Genomic DNA, 21,729 nt, shown 5'->3' with positions numbered 1-21,729 from the left:
TGTGTGTGTGTGTGTGTGTGTGTGTGTGTGTGTGTGTGTGTGTCTGCTGAATCTGGCTAAAAACTGGTAAGGCGTAGCATTTGGCAGGTGATTAGTCAATGTATCTATCAGAAGGAAGAAGGAAAGTCATTCTTTTTGGGTACTAAGCAGCTTTGAAATTCATGTTTGCTTTATGGCCATAAAGCTCAGCTCTTTATCTGTCTATGGTAAGATTGAATGTGTTACCTTGACATTCTTCTATTTAATATTTGGGAAAGGAGGTTTTAAAGAAAAAGTAGCATGAGTTGGAACTATCTAATAGTGTAGGTGTAGCTTATCGCAGTAATTCGGTGCATTTGTTATGTGTGGAGTCCTAGACCAGTTTTCTTTCCTTATATTTTATGATTTATGAAAATACTTTTCCCGTGTGCAAATCACGTGAATCTCTAGACAGAGTGTCATAGTTAACACTTCTAGTTGGATTGGATGTCGTGGTAACAGAGAAAAGGGGTGGAGTTTTTAGCGCTGTGTGGGTGTGACCACGGTGCTTATTCGATACCACCCCCGCCATCGCTGGGGACATGGTTTCGCAGGAAAAGCCGAGCGCCGGAAATCGGAAGTTTGCCATCTTGCCTCGCTCGGCAGAGCGGAGTGGACTGTGCCCTTAAAACCGCGGCGACCTTGTTCCCTTCTGCTGCCCGCTGGCTCTCCCTCCGGTTTTCCCTCCCTAGCGCGACTACGGAATTGTGGTGCTGAAATGGACAGCTCCGAGGCATGGCTGAACCAGGAGGGCTGGGCGGTGCAGGGTCAGCATCCCGGCAGAGACGTTTTGCCCCCAACACACACAGCGGAGCGGAGAGTTGAAGGCAAGGAGTGTAGGCAGTTTTGGAGAACTGAGCTCAGCTAGTGGCTGCGTGATCCCTATTTGGACGAACTAGCTTCCAGGGCTTGTTTGTCCCTGCTTTCTGTTGGTTTTGGGCTGGGGGTGAGGGGGAAACGTTAAGCTACAGGAACTCTCTTGCCCTGTTGTTTTTGTTTCCCGAATACCATGTGCTGCAGCAGTGGTAACAGTCGCCGTATTGCCTTCCTCTGGAGACCACGTGGGCACTGCCTTCGGGAAGTGATTTTTTTGTTCCCGCTGGTGAATACCCTTTTGTGCGTAAAACACCTTCTCTTCTGTATACATTTACTGTTCCTACTGCTGTTGCTATTGCTTTTTAGTAAATTGTTATTTCAACTAATTTCTTGTCCGTTTCTTACTGAAAAGTGTGGGGGAAGGGGAGTGGCTTATTTGGAGTTTAATTTCCCTGCTGGTTTTAAAACCCGCACATGAGGACAAATTGTTCTGTGCAGCAGTAGGGTTTTAGGTAATCCACATGTCCCATACAAGGTTAGATTAGTCCCTGTTTGAGAACAATATAGACAACAGTCCTACCATGGCTGGTTGCAGTTCATGCCATAAGTGTTAGAATGCTCCCCCAGTTGGTATCAAAGGCTCTGTAAGGTATTCCTAGGAGTCTGTTTCTGTGCTGATGCTCTTCTTGACATAACTTGTCAGTCTGCTTTTTTTATGATACTATTAGGCTTCTGTTATCCAGATCCATTTCTGTGCTGGTGCATGTGTCTTCTTTCAAACTGTTCTTTAGTTTTATTTTCTTACATATATCAGTGTGGAAATGTTAAGTTAGGTGAAGCTGGCTTTCATTCTCTCTCTAGACCAAGAGACCATGCTGGAGTCCATTGAGTCTTATTCAGAATGGTTATTATGTTTTCTTTGAGAGGAAAGAGTAGAAATTCTGTGATGCTATGTTCCTGAGCCATATTGAAGAGGCTATCTTGTATGAGTAGCTACAATCTTAAATTAGCAAGATTGTGCATAGTAAAAAAGAGCTCTCTTTCCGTATGAAGAATCATGCCTGATTCTCAGGCTGTTTCTGGCCTGTTAATTGATTTGGGTAGTCAAACGTGTTTGTATTATTATAGTTTCTTATCTGAATGCTAAGTAATATGTGCCAAGTGTTATTTAATGTAACAAGAAAATGTTCAAGTAGCTTGTTTACTTGCCTTTTGCTTTTCCAGGAGTTGTTTTGAGCTACTGCTTTCAATTCCTGAAAGTGAATTGCCACATGAGGTGTGGTTAGGATTCCATCAGTCCATTCAGGTAAGTGTTCTGAATTAATTTTTTGCATTTACATATTAAAAAAAAAAGCTGCTGTTCTGTTACTTCTCTTCTACCCTTCCCCTGAATTCCACCTGTCCTACATTGCTGTTACCTAAGTAGCAAGAATTTCTGAACAAAAGACTAACTGCCGCTACAGTATTGGGTGCCTTAGGATCAACAGCAGGTTTATAACTATAGTCAATGGCAACTGCAAGAGGACCGTAGCAAATCTTGATCTAGTGGTTTATGTGAGAGAAGGACTGAGTGACTGAGTTAGATGGAGTGATGTAACAGCTCTGAAGCATTACTTTGAAGATAATAAAAGAGCTTTTGTAGAAGTCTAAGAGGCAAGTTAGTGTCTGTGCCTGATTTGAGAGGGATGGAAATAGTTGGACAGGTCTTTAGTCCAGGTGGTTCCTAGAAGTGTTTCTTCTGAGGCGTTGCTGAAACAAGCTCATACTATGTTTCTACACTCAAATCAAGATGGCTGCTGTAGACTATGTAGAAGGAAGAGATGTTTTCAGGGTTTTAGTCTGGAGGTAGTACCTAGCTGTCTGCAAGAACTTGTGTTCCTCATGGAGCTTAAAGACAGGAGTGGTATTGCTGTCTTCATATTGATAGACCCTTCCAGGACCAGGGACTGCTCTGTTGCTGCTGTGTTATGGCTTTAACTGTGACTGGTGAAGTTGGAAGCTAATACCAGTTACAAGTTACTGAAGTGAAGACTTGGGCAGGAAGTAGGTGGAAGTGAATTTAGACCTTGCAGCTGTCCTTGTACTTATCATAAGACCTTATAACCTTAAGACTGGGGATTTCCTTAGTCCCCGAGGCTTGGTTGCTACTGCAGTAGCTCTGAAGATGCGGGTTCTGAAGGAGCTTCTACTTTTCTTTCACCTGCAGTCAAGGAAATAGCAGGCGTGGAAACTCTTCAGTAGACTGGAAATTAATAAACCTGTCACTTTAAAACTGAGAGGAGCATTTTGGTAGAGCCACCCAGGCATGGTGTGGGTACCTTTTTATAGATAGGTTTCCCTGTCCTGAAGTTAGATTTCTCACTTTCTATGCAAATTATTTCTCATGTGCAGTCAGTTTTTTTAGACCTTTCTGGAAAGGGGTCAGAGGTTTTGGGGATTTTGGGTGGTCTTGATCCCTCCCCTGCAGTCCCTCCCCACTTCTTGGCCTCCTTCCAGCTTTGCGTATTGTGCTTGTCTCCAGGAACTAGAACAAGGATGTTTGCCCTACCTCTGCGTGGCCCCTTCTCCAGCTACATCTTGTTCTTTCTCAAGTGTTGTTACCAACAATCCTTGGTTGAATCCATAGCATCCAGCTACTGGTGTTGGAGACATACACGAGCCCCTTATCTTCTGGGATTCTACAAAGAGTGATGCAAGCCTAGATCTCTCATATCAACCTTTAGAACTAAGACCACTGCCAGATGTAGTAATATATACTTGACTTTTGTAGTGACCTTTTGAAGCTATGGCTTCCAAGTTTAGTGCTCACCTAATGTCCCTATAGTTCAGGTAGTTAGCTGATTAAACATGGTGTTCTGAAACCTTGCTGAAGAGATTTGTGGACTTTTACAAAGAGGTGCTTCTAATGAGATTTTGAAGTAGCACTCTGGCAGAAATAAGAGAATGAGAACATTTGTACCCTGTCCTTCTCTGATGACAAGGAACTCACTTGTCATCAGAGAAGGAATACGCAGTCATACAGAGGGCAAGAGAAACCTTCAGACATGAATCACTCGTAGGCTGTCTTGTAGGTTTAAAGTCTGTGACCATGTTAATGTGCAAATCTTCAGGCAAATCCAGTAGCAAGGCACTGCAAAATTATGTTAGTACTTGCCCCAGACTGATGGATGTAAATGTGCTTATTGCTTTCCTAACAAAAGGGACAAGTGTGGCTTCTGAGGACTGTAACTCCTAATGTGGAACAGAGATATTTTTCAGATCTGCCTGCAGTAATTGTTGCTCTGTAACGATCTACACAGGTTGTGAGAGTTGGTGAAACTTCAAATAACTTTTCATTCCAGGAGTGTGAAAGGTAAGGGCTTGCATTTCGAAGCAGCAAGGTGTGGGGACTGTCCTAGACCTGAAAGTGGAGTGTCACTGATGTCCAGCTTAATACACAAAATACTATCAAAAGCTCTGTTTGGTGTCCTGAAGCTGTTTGTTCTGTTATCCTAAATAGCAGCAATGTCCTGCAGCCCCATGAGTCCAGTTTTCCTTATCTCTAATCAAGACCAGAGGAAACCTGTGCAAAATGAAAACAAGATGTGAAATTGTATGGCAGGAGTCTTAGCATATATTTATACAGTGGTAGCAAGCAAAAGGATGCAGATGCAGCTGGGGAAATGCTATAAAATATGAGTGAAAAGACTGGGTCAGAATTAAAACAGGGCTCTTGATACAGGTAAACTCAGTTAATCTGGCGGAGGAACTCAGTGGAGAGATACTATGGGAATGGATATAGTCTGGTCGGTTGAGGAAGATAAAACTACACATTCAAAGATGACCTTAGTGAGAATAGAGATATATTGTTGTGATTATTGAGTATGGATTGTGGCACGGGGTTCCCTTCAAGCCTTACAAAAAAGCATGAATGCTTTCTTTAGAAAAGTTGTGATTTGAGGCTGATCATAAGCCAAAAACTTTTGTGATATTGTAGAGGTGCTGATGGCTTTAAATTGCCAGGATTGGAAAATCTTGGTGTCTTCAGTCACCTGTTCCAAGGATTGTCTTTTGAACATTGTCCATAGGATCTTACTGTATTATCCTGTCCTGACTTCATCTGGAATGAAATATTTTATGTCCTGCTCCTTAGGGCCTGTTCATGGTGTTGTCCTAACTTAATGAGATCTATGTTCTTAAATGTTGCATTAGATTTATTCAGAGATTTTCTATGTATTCAAAATAGATTTTCACAAATATTCCTATTAATATTAGTCTTTTATTCTTCAGTAGGTCCAATAAGGTTCAGGTAAGCATCTATAATGGAAGTGTACTGGCAGTAGTTAGTTACTTATGTATGTTGGTGAATTTTAGATTTGGTATTTTGGTATTGATACCCTGGATCTCAAACACAGTGCTGACTCAGCAAATCAGTTTACTTCTATAATAAGCCCCTTCTTTCTCACCTTCTAAGGTTCTTTCAGCCCTAAAATGTGAATGATCCTTATGATTGGACCAGGCTCTGCTGGCTCTGTACGGTGTCCTGAAGCCCTCAGATTAGGGAAGAGATGCTGTTGGGAAGACATTGTCTGTGTTGGATGTCTGGATCACAGAATGTCATAATCTGAGGGACAGTAGTCTTTTCAGTAGTAGTACCTGACCCATGTCCAAGTTGTATGATTTTTTTTTTCTTTTTTTTCTTTTTTTTTTTTTTGTCAGCTACATCATTCTGGTGGTGATGGCAGATAAGTGGGCTGCTCTGGCTGTTTCTGAGGCAGTGGCTTCTAGCTCGTCAGTACTTTGATTGATAGTTCCACCCCTCCCCAAGGTATAACACCTGTATGGATGCCTTTACAGAGCTCAGTAAAGCTCATTGAGTTCAGTCTTCTAGGTGAAGTTTGAATGCATAGGCTCTTAAATGCTGATGGTTTTTTGGACTTAGTCTTTAACCTGATCTATTCTTGAGACTGGTAGAGGTTAATGCTCTAACCATAGTGTGAGGGAGGAGGATGCACAGTGGCAACCTGTTGTATTGAAAAGACTTAATTCTGTGTGCCATGTAGTTGGGAAAGGCCAAAAGTAGAGGTTGTCAGAATGAACTTCTATTGATTTTGTAGGTAAGATCCAGTATCCCTTCTACCTGCATACCTATAATTGTTTTTTTAATCCCCCAGATCTGAGGATAAAATAATATACATAGACTTCCTATAGGATCATAACTGCCACTTATGGAAATTGGACTGTGGTTAGATATTTCATGGATATAGGTTTAGATCAGTTTGTTATTTTCCACTGACATTTTTAAAGCTGTCCTGAGGCTACACTTGAGCATCTTTTGGCAGCAGCATGGACTTAAGTGCTAAATGTATCATTCACCTGCCTGATTCTATTGGCATGCCATTTAGCTCAGTGTGAAGTGGGGAATTGATCATGCTTTAATTTTATCAAAACAAAACAAAAAACCCCACTCTGGCCCTGAGGCTCTCTCTGGTGAGTTTGGTTTACTGATCCAGCTTGCACAGGAAGCAAAGACTTGAGAGGAGGAACAGCTGTGTGAGTGTAAGGATTGCTTAAGTGATGTTCTCAAATGGTTAAACATAGCCTGAGACCTTAGTGTGTTGTAGCTCATGTGTCAGTCTCTCAGTGCTGTTAGCTAACAGCAGTTTGAGCTCTGGTCAAGAACATGTAAAGTCACTTGCATCTTCAGGGTCCAGCTGTGACCTCCAAAATGACTTTTTTTTTCCCTTTGACCTTGTGAGTGACATTTCAGGCTCAAGGCCAGAAATCAGTCATCATACTTTGCTATCTTTGCATCTACCAGTTAACACCAACTCTTCTACCAATATCAGCAACTGATATTTGAGGTAGTCTCACTGATAGCTCACTCAATAGTTTTACTTTCTTTATAATCACTTTTAGGAGTAGCTTGGTCTTTAACATCTGATTTCAGTTAGCAAGTATGCTAGGAGCTGAGAGTTGGAGCACAGTTACAGCAGTTATCTAAAATAAAATCAACCTTGGGGAAATATTTATAGAAAATCTTGGGTAAAGCTAAGGAAGGTGAGATGGTTAAAGTTATCAAAACTGCTTGATTGTTGCATTCAGCTATGAGACTTTTTAACTTTGGTGCTCCTTAGAAGGTGGAAGCCTGCACTATAGTTCTGCATTTGAAAAGAACTAATGTGTGCTTTTTCACTCACCTCTGATCTTAGTTTGATTTTGTTCTTGCAATTGGAGAAGTACTCGTACAGGGCAGAAGGAAGTCTGCAGAAGCACTGACTTCCGTTCAGTAGGTCTAGTGACTGCTTCGAATCTGTAGTCCCCTGAAGGTATCTATTGTGGCAGAGTCATGAGGTAGCTGGAGCTGGAAGGAAGCTCAGTTACCTGATCCACCTCTTCACTCAGAGTAAGGGCTGTCTTGAATCAGGTTACTTCGGGACCTGCCCCACTTAGTTTTAAGTGTCACTAAGAAATGGAGGATGCGCAAACTTCGGGTAGACCTTTCAAAGTGAGAGTATTTAAACATTGAAACATTTCTCCCACACACACTTACAGAATTTCCCTTCATGTGACTCCCTCACTAGACGGAGTCCAGCTCCAACTCCCTTCTGAAGAGAAAGGCAGGTCTTTGATTTTCCTCTTCAGCCTCTCTTCTGAAGATGGTGGTCTTTGCTGACCATGCTCCACTATGGTAAATGAGTTGTACAGGGCAAGCTGTGTGTTATGCTCCAGTGGAGTTTCAAAAGTGCCTAAAGGGAATAAACCCTTCATGAACCTCCTGGTTATATTCTGTTTGAGACTGTTCAGCACAGCTAATCTTGTTTGCAGTAAGGGCTCACTGCTGACCTGCACTTAAATTACAGACCCTAGAGACCTGTGGTGCCAAACTGGAACCTAGCGAGCTGATCACTAGCCTGTACTGATACTTGGGGTTCTACCAGAAGCAGCTCTTTGCATTTGCTTGTGTTGAGCTTCAGTGAGTCCCTGTCAGTGAAGTTCTGCAGCCTGTTGAATGTCTTAATGGCCACCCTGCCCTCCATTGTCAGTTACTCTCCCAGTTCTGTATGGCCTGTGGGCTGGCAGAGAATGTCTTTGTCTCATTATTCAGACAATAAAGGTGTTAAAAGTATCAGCTCACTGTTGACCCCTGAGAAGCGCTACTGGGAGACAGCTGCCTGTTGAGTTTTGTACAGTTGTGACAAGCCTTCCAAGCTGAGCTGCTGAGCTGTTTTTTCACCTGCATTTTGTCCACTTTTCCTTATTTTAACAATTTGTTTTTAAAGATACTATGGGAGACTGTCAGAAGACTAAGTGTGACTAATGTAATCTGCAGCCTGTTATGACAGAAGGTAGTCAGACTACTGGATGTGGTTTCCAGGAGAATATGTCCCGTATTCTTTCTGGGGACAGCTTATGCTGACTGTCCTGTAGTTCCCCAGGGTTTCTCACTCTTGGTGATTTCTAAAGTCACCAGAAACCTTCCCCCAGTGGCTGTGACCTTACAGAGCCTAGTAGAGGACTTGCAGTGACATCCATAATCTCCATTGACACCCTTGGCTTCTGTTTGGTACTATGGATGCTAATGTGATTATCTTAACATCTCTGTTGTGCTGATTCATGCCTCTTCCCCGCTTCCAGCTCTGCCACTAGTGACAGGGACCAGGAAGGCCAGAGTGCAGATCTTAACAGGAAGACCTGAGCAAGGTTACTGAGTACCTCAGCCTCTTCAGTGTCCTCTGTTACTTGATGTCCTGTCCTGTTGAGCTGTTCTCTCACTTTCCTTGGCTCTTCCTTTCCTCAGCAAAGTGAAGAAAACCAATTGGATACACATGTCCTTCAGCTTGGCTTAAGAGCCTTGTATTTCCTCCAAGTCTGTGGTGTGACTAGTGTCCAGGTGTGCAAGCAGCAAGTAGTGATAATCTGAGGGCAAGCCTTAGCAGCTTCTCTGCAATATCCCACATCCAAGTCCCTCCCTCTCAAGCACTAAACCTTATGAAACCTGGAGTCTGATTAGCTGCTGAAGATGGCGAATGGTTAGATAGGACTTTAACATTGACAACTGATAACTTGCTTTGTTTCCTTTCTCCTTTCCCCTCTGGCCTGTTACCTTAAAGACCGGTTATAGCTGGAAATCCTGTTTATTTAAAGATGAGTCAGGACATCACGTTACTTTAATGTCATGACTAATGTTGGAAGATTAGCCTAGGTATGGGGTACAGTAATACCCATTTCTGGAATCAGGGATACATTTCGTGATACTTTTATCAGCTTACAAAAAAACATACAAAATATGCATTACTTTTTCTTGACTTCCCTGGCTGCTTCTGAGATTTCCTGCAGATACTTAACACCTGTGTTGCAGAACACTGCCCAGTGTTCTTGCTCACCCTCTAGAATTTCACAATTTATTGTGTGCTAGATGAGTAAGCAGTAATGTGTCTGCTATAATGAGCTTTGTAGGAGTATATACATTTTTTCATGGTCCCCTTTGGATTGTTGGAATCTTCGCTTGGTACTTGCTGGGAACGATGTTATTCTAATTTGGCTGTGTTCTCAGCTTGATGAAAGAGTGCCCCAAAGTCATCTGTATGCTCAGGCTCTCTGAAGAGGTCCATACACAAAATTTTCTATTGTAGAAGCTGACAGACTGTCCAAGGAATGAGTGGATCTGTATGAACTTGCTTCTCGACATAGGCTTCAGTGGTACACGAGTACTTGAGTTTATTACATATAGTACACAAGTATGCTATGGGATACTTTGGGCAGACACGTGTAATTGGGGAGGGAGGAGGGAAGAATTCTGTGTTGACTGCGCTTCACTTTAATTTAGGATTTTCTAAGTAGCATGTCTGATAGGATGGTTTCATAGTTAGAGAGGAATCCTTTAAAAAAATTGAGATGGCTGTGGATCAATGTAAATGAACCCTTCACTGCAAGAATGTAATTTTCCCCTCGTGAATCTTTTGCTGGGAGTAAAGCTTCATTCCTTAGTGGGGCAATGCTTTGCTCAAGAGTTAAATGCAGGTTCTCCTGTGCAGAGATTTATGAAGTACAGTTCACTGCAGTATAATAAATAAAATAGATTGCTATATTAAAAAAGTGAGGATGTTCTGAAATTAGCATCTGATATTGGATATTGAACATAAATATCTGATTTATTAAGGGACATCTAATCATTAAATGCAAAGATGCCTTTTACTGTGAATGGTTAATAGGAAAATCTTGGACATTTTCATAACAGATTTCTTGGTTGTAGAAGGTAACTCAGGAACTTAAAAAACATATGTCTTGTGTGTTGGAGTGTGCAAAGCAGTTCACTGCTGTGTTTTGAGAGCCCATGAGCTCTTTGGTTACTCTCGTATTCCCAGTGGTCATAACATTAACTCCATTTAATCCTGATCATTCAGAACATAGAATTGATTCCAGTATCTCTAGAGGATACAACAAAGGCTATTAAAAGAAAACCTGAGTTTAATAATAGTGTTAAAAGTGCAGACAACTTGAAACACAACTCAACAGAAGTAGAGGGGGCATTGCCACATACTGAACTTAAGATCTGTTGTGAGAAGCATTTTTACTAAAGGTGTATCCACAAATTGCTTACAATTAGTTGGCTTCAATTTGTCAGTGTTAGGAAATTCTGTGTGGTGATATTTTAATTCTTCAGGTCACCCTAGATCGGTTTCCTTACTAGGGATATGAAATAGCTGGAATCTATTTCCAGTTGCTTTCTTTTCTTCATTAGGCTCTAGACTTCTTTCCCTGTGTAATGTCCTTTTTTTTTTTTTCTTCTTTCACTCTTTAGATTTCCAGAAGTCAAAGTGGTAGGGCCCTGATCACTCTGAGCAATATGTATAGAAGTTCGGTGGGTAAAGTTCAGCTGGAGAACCTACTAAGTGTGGAGGGTCTCTGGGTCAGCCTTCACAGCATCAAGACTAGGATCAGAAATGCACTGGACGTGGATTAGTTTCTAAGGAATTAGCATCTCTGTATCCAGTAGAAGGATGTATTCATCTTAATGATGAAGTCTCCCACTGCATTGCTTCCCTCCTTTTTTTTTTTTTTCAACTAGTGAGTGGTGGCTTTCATGATTCTTGGAGAAGTGAATTGACTGGCTCATCTTTAGTGTTAACACTAAATATATAATTTTACACTCTCAGCATTTTGTTACTCACTTTGAAAACTATTTAGCCTTCATTATGGGTTCTTCAATAGCACTATATGCTTTGATACAAAATCGTCCTTTGTCTTTTATACAATAATTCCTGTAATTTTATAGACATGTACATGGAGAAACATAAAAATTGCAAAAGAGTTATAACTGCAGAATAGGCTTTTTGAGTTAAGCCATTTCAGTCAACTCAGTAGTCTGAAATTGGGAAGTTTCGCTGTAGGATTAGAGAAGTGACAGGACACTGGACTATTAAAATCCCAATGCAAACATGTCAAAGCAGTAATGACAGAGAGGAATGGTGTGAAACTATTAGAATAAAGTGAAATATTAGGACACATAATGTAAAATTGCATTGGCTTAATTTTTAGCAAAGACTTTTAATGACTTTTTTAACATTTTATAGGATTCACATGATGCTTTACTGGAATTTGGGAATAACAACCTCCAAATATTGGTGGATATCACGAGGGAAGGAGTATGGAAAAATCCAGTTCTTCTTAAAATTCTATCCCAGCAACCAGTAGAAACCGAGGAAGGTAAGAGTGTGATTTTTAGAGATGTGTGGTTGTTAAGAAATTACTTGATTCAGTTTAGGTGGGTAACCAGTGATTTGAATTCAGAAGACAGTTGTGTTTCAAATTGTATTGTGCAGTGGTATTTGCATGTTGCTAAATAACATCTGTGATGAAACTGTCTCACTGGCATTTTGAATAATGTGTGCAGCCGATGCATCTCTGCTTGGGCTATGCTATCCATCAGCTTGAATATTTCAAAACTCCATTTTTAAAAATAATTATTTCTTTTTCCATCATAAAAATACAGACACTTTTGTCCCTGGGATAGTTTGTTCCTCATAACTCTGTACTTTGAAATGTTTTCCTGAATGTTTCACAGCAAGGAATTGTGTGTGTCCACGCTTTTGGGAGGCATAAAAAATTTATGTGGAAGGGCACTGTGAAGTATTATTAGCTCTGGGCTGGAAATCTCATTGTATTTAGATTATTGAAATAAGATCTTTAATTAGAAAGTGTTGAGAGGTGAAAAAAAGGAGATTTTTAGTGTCACTTTCTGTAATGTCTTCTGAATATCTTTTCTTAAACTGTTCCTTTACTCACTGGAGTTTTTTTTCATATCTATTAGCAGTACCATTAAGTACTTTCAGGTATTTTATCTGTTCCATTAACAGTACATTAGACTGCAGTTTGCCTCTGGTAATCTAAAGTTAAAAATAACATAGAAAGGAAGAATAGTTTAAAATATTTTCCTAAAAATTAAAGAAGAACAAAAAGGGATTTTAAGTCAAGGTTTCTTCCATAGTAGAATCCTTCTTTCTGGCTTTGGCTAGCCTCTCTTTATTATGTCAGTACTTTTTAATAAGTAAATGAGAAATGTGTTATGGTTATTGAGAGGATATGTTGCTTCCATATGCTAAAAAAAGGATTTAAAAAAGAGTAGCAAAGTGGACTGCAGTCTCTGCTAGCCTTCACGTTAGGTATTAATAACATGGCAAAAACATTTGAACTCCTGTTTTGGTTTAAACCCAGCTGGAAAAATTAAGGCTCCCTCAGCTGCTCCCTTCCACACCCCCACACAGCCCACCAGTGAGATTGAGACAAAGGCAGAGATTCCGAGTTGAAATAAGAACAACTTACTTGAAAACAGCAATGAGATAAGAAAACGAACACTGACAGCAACAATACTAATAACAACAGTGTATAAAAGGGGGTGATAACATGCAAAAATGCTCACCAAGTTTTACTCAATGAGACCGCACTACAGCCTGAGCCACGCAGCTCTCAAGACAAAGAAGAAAATGGCAGACAGAAGTGTCTGCACCAGTGTCTTTCCACCAAGCCCAGGAGAATGAAAACAGAAACAATGGCAAACAAGTCATCTGCACCCACTCTCCTTCCACAAGTCCAAGACAATGAAAACCAATGACGAACAAATTCCCGGGTAGGACTGGAGCCACCCTACCATTCCACTCACCACTTGCTCCCCCAGAAGAAAGGAACAAAAACAGCAGTGGTTCCCTTTTTCTTCCACCTGAAGCTACGCCCCCCTCTTCCTGGAGCGAGGATGCCTCACTGCTGCCCCCAAGTGATGATGTGGGTGGTATAGAATGAGAACCTAGACACGCCCACACAGCTCCAGGCTCCGCCCCCTCTCATCCTTGACCAAAACTAGGACAACTCAAACAACATTTAATCCCATCTCCAACATCTCTTGAAAAGAATTGCATTCCATATTAACATCCTACCTTGGAGTCTTTCATTGGCAGTGTTGATAGGCCATCCAATTGGACAGCTGCTCTTAGTGTGTTTCTGCTCAAAAGGACTTCCATTTCAAAATTGGTCCATATTCCTGAAAACCTTCAGCTGTTGAAGAATTCCTTACTTGGAAAGCGGTGTACCAGTGGGGATAAGGGTTAGCTGGCTTTGCAAACTCGCTTTACATGTGGCAAGACAAGAGCTGTTCTGGAGGACCGTTGTGAATTCCAGTAGGAGTGATGTCCTCATATGTATCTATGTGGACTCCATTATAGACTTAATTTGCTTTTTACCCACATGGCTGTTTTTAAAAGTGGCTATATTACTGTTTGCTGCTATGCGTCCTTGTTCCTGCACAGGGCGACCTCAGTATGGGTCAGACTACTTGTTGACTTCAGCAGGAATGGGATAGAATAGCTTGTTCGTCTTTTTGGTTTTTATTTGGGTTGAAGTTTCTGCTGACAAACTCATTGTTTGACACATCTCTAACCATGCTGAATTGAGCTAAGCGTAGGTGTCCATTTCTGAGATCATTTGGCAGCCTGAAACTGTTGATTTCTTAGAGTTCATTATTTAGTACATATTTTTGTGTTTAGCTAGATCTGAATAGATGTCCAAAAGAGTTGTCCTCAGTGGTGTGTCTTTCATTGGATCCCAGCAGAGGCAACAGGACATTGATTGGAGCTTTTCTGCACCAGTGCATTTTCAGGTAGTCTAGAGTAGTCCACAGGCATGCTTAAACAGTCTGAATGTGACTCTGGAATCCCATATTAAACCAATCTTGCAAAAGCACATTTCTCAAGTAAATCGTAAAGTGAAGCAGTAAACATTTTAAGTAAAGGGCACTTCTGAGAAGTCAAAGATCTGCCAAATTGTTGCTACTTACCAAGTGTCTTGCATTTATGACAGTCTTGGTTTTTTGCTTGCTTTGAGAGCAGATAAACTAAGAAAAGTGTCATCCTTGTAGCCTGTGGGCATGCAACATAGCTGCTTAGACATGGCTCGAAGATCTTTTTGAGCTGTCTGAACATGTACTCTTAAAAGCCAAGCAGGATAGTTTAGACGTTGGTTGACTGTTTTCAACTGACAATGCAGGGAACAGTAAACAGTAGCAGAGCTCATATGGTACCTGAAATGTAGAAAGACAGTGAGAGTACCACCTAAGAGTGCTGTCATGTCCTACTCTGCTCTTCTGGCCTGGTTCAAATACTGTGAAAGTGGTAGATCAGAGGAGTAGCATTATTAGTAATGCAAATGGGAAAATAGGGAGGCGGGGAGCAGGGATATTTAATAGCTATAAACACTATAAAGTAATGCTTTAGTGGTTAAATAATTTGGTACTCTTACATTATAGGGGATGGAAGGATTTTTATTTGGTGGGTTTTGTTCTTGATAGCCTCTTGGAAGACTAAGAGCACAATGAATAGGTATTGAAGATTTGCAGGGAGCTGTAGGGAAAGGGCTGAGAAAGACAACGTAGGGCGTAGAATGGAATTTGGTCTCCTGTAGTTGTTGCCAGCTATCCAATAATATTTCAAAGAAATCGAAATAGTGCATATTGTGAATCTTAAAACTTTATAACGCGGTGCAGGAAAAGAGAAGTAGTCCTGTGAGGAGCAGGGAGTTGGAACTGATAATCCTTATGGGTCCCTTCCACCTCGAGGTATCCTATGATTCTAAGTAGATTGAGGCCATATGTAAAGTTTACTTTTTTCTCAGAAGGCAAGACTTATGTGCCAGACTTCTTATCCTATGCTTTGGTGCAAGACAAAATGAAAACTTAAAGAAATCCTGCTCCCTAGATCATTATGACATATTATGGCGTGGAAAATCTTTTGACTCCTAGATTGTGCTTCTAATGTAACTGGTTTATCCTCTTGATATCATAAGACAAATGCAATTCAGTAACTACAGAAGTTATTGCTGAAATATTAACTGATCCATGAAGCTGTGTCACATGTTAGGATTAGTAAAGTCTTGGTTTTGGTTTACTTCCATTTCTTTGTTCAGTCCGTTGCTTCCTCTGTGCTAGGCAGTCAGATGCTGCTGTGATTTCATTTGGCTTGCAGAAAGTCTGTCTGGGTAGCTGGAATTACTCTCTCGACCTTGTATAGAACATGATTGGAGCTGGTATTAAACAACTATCTCTAGATGTCTACTGGATTAATTTAATCCTTTTTTGCCTTCAGAATCATACCAAGCAAATGCTTGTTTCTGTAGTAGGAGATCATATGTCACTGAGTTACCAGGTTTGTCTTCCTTCTGACTTCTGTCACTTCTTTGATCTTTATGATGTTCTCTACTGACCACCAAGCTCCATTTGATAGAAATAGCAGGAATCAAAATGTACTTTCTGCAGGTCCCAGCAGGGGTGGCAGTTTTGCTGTTACGCTTGGGGAGTAAGGACTGCAGAAGGAGCTCCAGTGCAATGGGCTTTCAGTTGTTTTAGTCATACTGCCATTTTATCCTTCAGTACAACAGCAACTTCGCAGAGTATCTTCTGAAGTTTTGTTGTGAGTACTATTTCAGTCATCTAAAGCTTAATTTCTTTGAATAGGTTGTATTTCATGCTTTTTGGGTTTTTGTGGTGTATGCCTGAAAAGCATTCCTAGTTTTTGTGCTGTGGGACACTGGTAAACCAGATGTAAGAGTAGCACAGTGTGCCTAGATGGAGCTGTGTTTTGTGAAGTGGTGGTTCATGTTAATGATCATCATATATTTACTTGAATGAACAATCCTGAAGATGTGTCATGCTCCTGCCTCTTTTGTTTAAAGCTCTTTATTTATTTTTTTTATGCACTGGCCTGGAAAAGGAGCTGACATCAACTGTAAACATGGTTTACCAAATTTGTTCCAGCTCTAGTTTCATACCAGCTTAGGTTCTGTCTGCTGCTTGTATGGCTGTTAATAAATTTCACTTTGATGTGCTAGGGTGATGGTTCCTGATTTTCACTGTCAGCAGGCTTAGGGTGGTCGTTTGGGGCATTAATATTTGCTTGAAGAAAGGGCCATAAAATCCATGCTGCTTAGGCCTTTTGGATGACTAAATGATACAAGGATCCCAACGTGACTGTAATCGGTGCTCTTCAGCAGTTGTGATATCTCACAGTTGTTCTGTGCCTCGGGCAGCTAGTTTTAATATTCCAGGACTACTTTTTTTTTTTTTTTGTCTTAATAAACAGTATCCTTCAGGATGAAGGAGGTTGGGGTGAGCTTGTTGCTGTGTGCAGCAGATGAACACCAACACCTTGGTATGTCTCTGACCAAAGCTGGTTTGTAGGAAAGCTGGCAGAACTGTCTACCACACTGCTATTGTAAAATATACAGACCTTAATGTCAGTTGTGCGTACTTAACATATGTTACTGCACTTCAGCTCATTGTTGTCCTGTTCCAGAGGTACTTTCAGCAGAAATGCTCACCCAAGATGCTGTTTCTTGTGAACATTTATCATAGCGATCAGAGTCTTTCCATGCTCTAGTGCCATCCATGCTTTATAAAGATTGTATTCACAATATCGTGTTGTTATTTAAATCCGTCTTTTACTGCAAGTATTTTGGGTGAGTGGGGAATCTCCTATCCTTACTTTTTGGTTCTGGGATAAAAGAACTCTTTGGATATGTATGGAGTTTGGAACTGCACTGCCCTTTGACTAAAGGATTTTGAAGAGGGAAGGGTTGCAGGGTGTCTGCACTGATTTTTATAGCAAGCTGTTTTAGTCTTGATGTTTGGTAGAACACTGACGGAACAGACAACAGCAGGAGGTCTAGAAAGAGAAGGAACAAGAAAGTCTGTTCATGGACATATATGGAAATGTAACAGATTTAGGACTGAGTGCAAAATTAGGTTCTCTGAGGGAAAAACAACTGTTCTGAGGATAGACAGCAAAATGAGTTTTTGTTCCTTTTTCAGAAAAGAGAGGTTGTTGCAAGCAGGCTGTTTGGAAAAAAACAGACACTTTAAGGGAAAGCTAATTGCCAAGAGAGGTGTCTGACTAGTGACTTATTTCTGAACTCCGCTCCTGCCTTCATCACTTATCATCTGCATGACAGAGGAGCTTGATTTGTCATTTGCCTTCATTGCAGAGTTCATTACACACTCCCTTAGATGATAAAGAATTGTCCCAGGGGCACAGACCTTCTGCCCTTGGGGAGGACATGCTTACTGGCTGCTCCCAAAGATTGCAGCAAGTTGAAACCCTCTCTCCTATTCACCTTCATCAGCAAGTTTCTCTCATTTGTGCTGGAAGATAAAAGTGTGACTGTTAACCTGAAAGTGTTTAATTTGTCTGGCTGACTGCAGGTACTCTTAAAACACCACCCATGTCTTGGCTCGCTGGCTCTGACATGTCAGTACAGCTTCATTTAAGCAGTTGCTGAGTGCATGTCTAGCTGTGTAAACAAGGGGAATCTAAATAATTCTTAGAGTAGGTAAAGAGAATATATTTTCTTTTATTCTTCCCATGGACCTGAAAAAAAATTAGTTATTCTGTGAGCCGAGAGCCCTAGAAACAGGGGCTACAGAATTGCTTTGAATTGCTTGTGGGCACTAAACCCCATTCCCGCCAGGCCCATGAATAGCAGACTCCACCAGGAGAGGTGAGCGATCTGATGCTGGGTAAGCCAGCCTTCTGGGACTTCTCCCTCAACAGTGGTCTTCTGGCCATCATGTTGTGGTAACAACCTCTTATATCAAATAGGATCCATTTTGAAATGCTGTTAGCTTTCCTTGATAAATTTTCAAGCGTGGTGTCATACAGATGCAATTTTTAATGAAGAGAGGATGCTTGTTTCCTACCAACTGGAGGTCTGGAGATGTTGCTACAGGCTGTCTCTTGGTCAGGCAGTTCTTTTTACTTTATCCATTGAAGTTACTTTAATGTGAAGTGTCAGCTGGGTCAAGAGTTTAAAGCTCAGAGGTTTTTCCTGTGAAAAATAGAAACCATTACCATAGGCTTGAATCTTAAAATTACCTCTAATGGGCCACTAAGCAGACTTCTGCAGAATACAGCTCTCACTACAGGCATGTGGTACGTGCCTGGCTCCTAAAGTGAGTTTTTAGGTGCACATTATGAGCCTTCTGCCAACTAGTGTAGTGTCTGTTAGAACATGTTCTTTTTCTGTTTGGACAATAATTTACATGCATAAAGCATGAAAACTTCCTTGTTCTGTGTTACGTACAATCCTCTCTTTCAGAAACGTATATGCTATTGGTTTCTTAGCTACCCATCTTGCATAGTAATAATAAGATACTAGTGCAGTGGAAAAGCCATTGCATAAAAATATTTTCACTAAGTTTTTAGTCTAAACCAAACTATTTTTTAACTAATCCAGAGGCTATTGCAGGCTCCACAGGTAACTGGTTGACTACAGCTGCTGCAGGGCACCATTCTAGTATGTGTTTTATCAGAAAGTCTGAAGCATTTCCATTGTTATTCTGCCATTCATCAGACCATTTGTTTCTTGGTTGATATGTATTACTGCACGTAGTGTAAGAATGTGGTGAATCATCTCTTCGTTCTCAAGGATCTTTTAAAATATGTATAAATCTGGAGATTCATATCAAGCCTTTCTGTAGGTGTTTATGTTAAGCTGGAAAGAGCACTACAGCTGTTTGGAAGCATACAATTTCATCAGCCAAGGCAAAGTACGCTTTAGCAAAGCTTTGGATGCTGTCTCACAACAACCCTGGATTAAATATCCAGCACACAGCTTGCCAAGTCCATCACCCAGTGAGCTGATGGGCTGGGTGCAAAGGGTTACAGTAAATAAGATTAAGTCTGGCTAGTGACCAGTCACTGGTGGGGTTTCCCAGGGCTCAATTTTAGTTGCAACGCTCTTAAGTGTTTTTGTAAATTATCTTGGTGCAGGAGTTGAATGTTCATTAAGTAAGTTTGCTGATGATATTACATCAGGAGGATCTGTGGTCTCCCTCAAGGGTGGAGAGGCCTTACAGAGAGATCTGGATAGACCAGAGAACTGGGCAATCACCAACCATATGAAATTTAACAAGTGCTGAATTCTCCACCTGGGACATGGTAATCCTGGTTATATGGACAAATTAGGGGATGGAGACCAGCCCTGTGGAAAGAGATCTGGAGCTTTGGGTTGATGGCAACTTGAGTACGAGTAAGCAGTGTGCCCTGGTAGCCAGAGGGGGCCGACTGTGTCCTGGGATTCATCAGGCACAGCATTGCCAGCCGAGTGAGGGAGGTGACTGTCCCACTCTGCTTTGCACCAGGCTGCACTCACCTCGAGTCCTCGGGGCAATTTGAGTGCTTCAATACAAGAACATCAGATTAATAGATTTGTCCAGAGGATTGTGGCCAAGGCACAGAGAGGCCTTGAGGCTCCTCTTTGGGAAGAGCAGCTGAGGTCACTTGGCCTGTTGAACTTGGAGAAGAGAATGCTGAAGTGTGACTCCATCACAGTCTGCACCTTCCTCAAGGGGGCTGCAGAGGAGGAGGTGCCGATCTCCTGTCTCTGGTGACCAGCAACAGGACACAAGGACATGGAATGAAGCTGTGTCAGGGGCAGCACAGATTGGACGTTAGGAAAAGGCTCTTCACCCAGGGGGTGGTTGGGCACTGGAATGGGCTCCTCAGGAAAATGATTACAACACCAATCCGGCCAGAGTTCAGGAAGCATTTGGCTGATGCTGGTAGTCATATAGTTTAATTTCAGGTAGTCCTGTGAGGAGCAGGTCCTTTCCAACTGAACTTTTTTCTGTGATAGACACCTGGGAAGAGAATCAAACTAAATCTGTGAGGTTTTTAATCCAAATAAGTACATTTTGCTAACTGCTTACAAAAATAATCTGAAGTTGCATTTTTACTATTGAATTTTGAATTAGTTATCAAGTCTCATAATGATTAGTTGTATTTGTTTAATCTAGAGCATAAGCCTAGCATGTCTTAAACACAATTCTTCAAAAGTACTGCAAAGATAACATTTTCACCCTCAACTAATTTTGTATATTTTTGCATTATGTGGGGTTTTAACAACTTGGGTGGAAAACTCTCTAGTTGAAAAGCATGTAATGATTGGTTTGAAATGTTTTTGATTCTTTGGAATATGAAGCTACAATTAAAAGGTAAAGATTCTGAATCTCAGTTAAACTGCTGATATCTGTCTGGTGTGATCAGTGTCCTTTAGCCATTGCTGTGGCATACGTCCTTACTGCCTTAATGGTGCTCTCTTTGGAGGGGGGTGGGGGATGGTGTGTGTGTCTGTTTTCTATAGCCCAGCATTCTTTTCTGGCACAGTTTGGCAGAAGATATGCCATTGCTGTCACTTCCCATCATGCCTAGAGTTTCCTAAGAACACTGACCATACTTACACAAGTTTGTAAAGAAGTGTGAATGCAGTGAGACAATTTCAGTTAAGTGTCACCTGTAAATTGGTCTATTCTCAAAGGCTTTTTTCTTTTCCTAGCTAATAAATTGATTACACGAGAAGGGCCTTCCTTTCTGCAGATGCGAATAAAACATTTGATGAAGTCAAACTGCATCCCCCAAGCCACTTTCTTGTCAAAATTGTGTGCAGATTCTCCAGAAATTGCAAATGTTTCATCTTTTCGCCAAGCCTACATCACATGTGTGTGTTCAATGCTGCCTAATGAAGACTCCATTAAGGAGGTTAGTAATCCGTAGTCCCTTTTGAATGTATATTTATCAAGCATTTTAGAATTTATTTCTGTAACACCTAAAACTGAAGCTGAAGAGTGAAACTGTTGCAGCAGAGTTCCAAAAGAAGAATGATCTATTGCAGACTGCAGTAGGAAAGAACATTTGTATGAACTGCTGCTGTGGATAAAATGTGTGGATAGTATGTATGTATGCTTGCATTAGAGGTTAGATGTTTGAAATTTTAAAATAAAGCTTGTAACTTCAGTTCCAATAGTAAGAAAAATATAATTGGAAAGCTGTCTTTTCTGACTCTAAACAATGGTACCAGAGCAATTGCTTTTCTTCTAGTTGTTCTGACCTAAGAAAGAGAAGTTTGAAGAAAAAAAAATCACAAAACAAACAAAATCCACTTTAGAGTTGTTCTTCCTGAATTCTAAACTCGTTTTTAGCAATTAGTCTTCCTGATACAGTAACAATCATAGCAATAATTTGTGTTCACGCACTGCCATAGTAACAGTCACACAGCTGATTCTTGCCTCTGTTGCCTCTTGACGTCACACCCCTGTTATGAGATCAGTCTCACTTGTTAGAGTTGTATGCACTTGGTGTAGTTTTAAATGTTGGACTTGGGCATTTTAAGTAAACTTCAGTGAAACTGAGGGAAGCCTGAGATATTTAAAAAAAAAAAAGAAAAGGCAACTCTGTCTTGCATTTCCTGCATGAGTGCCAGAGTGTTCTTCTTGTATGTGTTAACTATTTTAATTAACATTCTTTTAAAAATATTTCTTTTGAAATATAAGTATTTGCATAGGTGTCTCTTCAGTCTGCACTTTGAGCCAGATTCCCC

At 40.9% G+C, this 21,729-nt stretch overlaps 1 protein-coding gene across 2 annotated transcripts in view; it reads left to right on the top strand.

The window, feature by feature from the left end:
- Window positions 1–21,729, top strand: part of RLF (rearranged L-myc fusion) — a 50,994-nt gene that overhangs the window by 11,606 nt on the left and 17,659 nt on the right. For both annotated transcript variants that reach the window (XM_027694045.1, XM_027694044.1), the window contains exons 3-5: window positions 2,059–2,140; window positions 11,391–11,523; window positions 20,689–20,891. In XM_027694045.1, the coding sequence (XP_027549846.1) occupies window positions 2,059–2,140; window positions 11,391–11,523; window positions 20,689–20,891 (418 nt within the window). The remainder of the gene's footprint in view (window positions 1–2,058; window positions 2,141–11,390; window positions 11,524–20,688; window positions 20,892–21,729) is intronic.

This window comes from Neopelma chrysocephalum, unplaced genomic scaffold (assembly GCF_003984885.1).
Source record: "Neopelma chrysocephalum unplaced genomic scaffold, ASM398488v2 Primary Assembly neopelma1_95b, whole genome shotgun sequence".
Taxonomy (NCBI): domain Eukaryota; kingdom Metazoa; phylum Chordata; class Aves; order Passeriformes; family Pipridae; genus Neopelma; species Neopelma chrysocephalum.
This window is presented reverse-complemented; position numbering and strand designations above follow the sequence as displayed.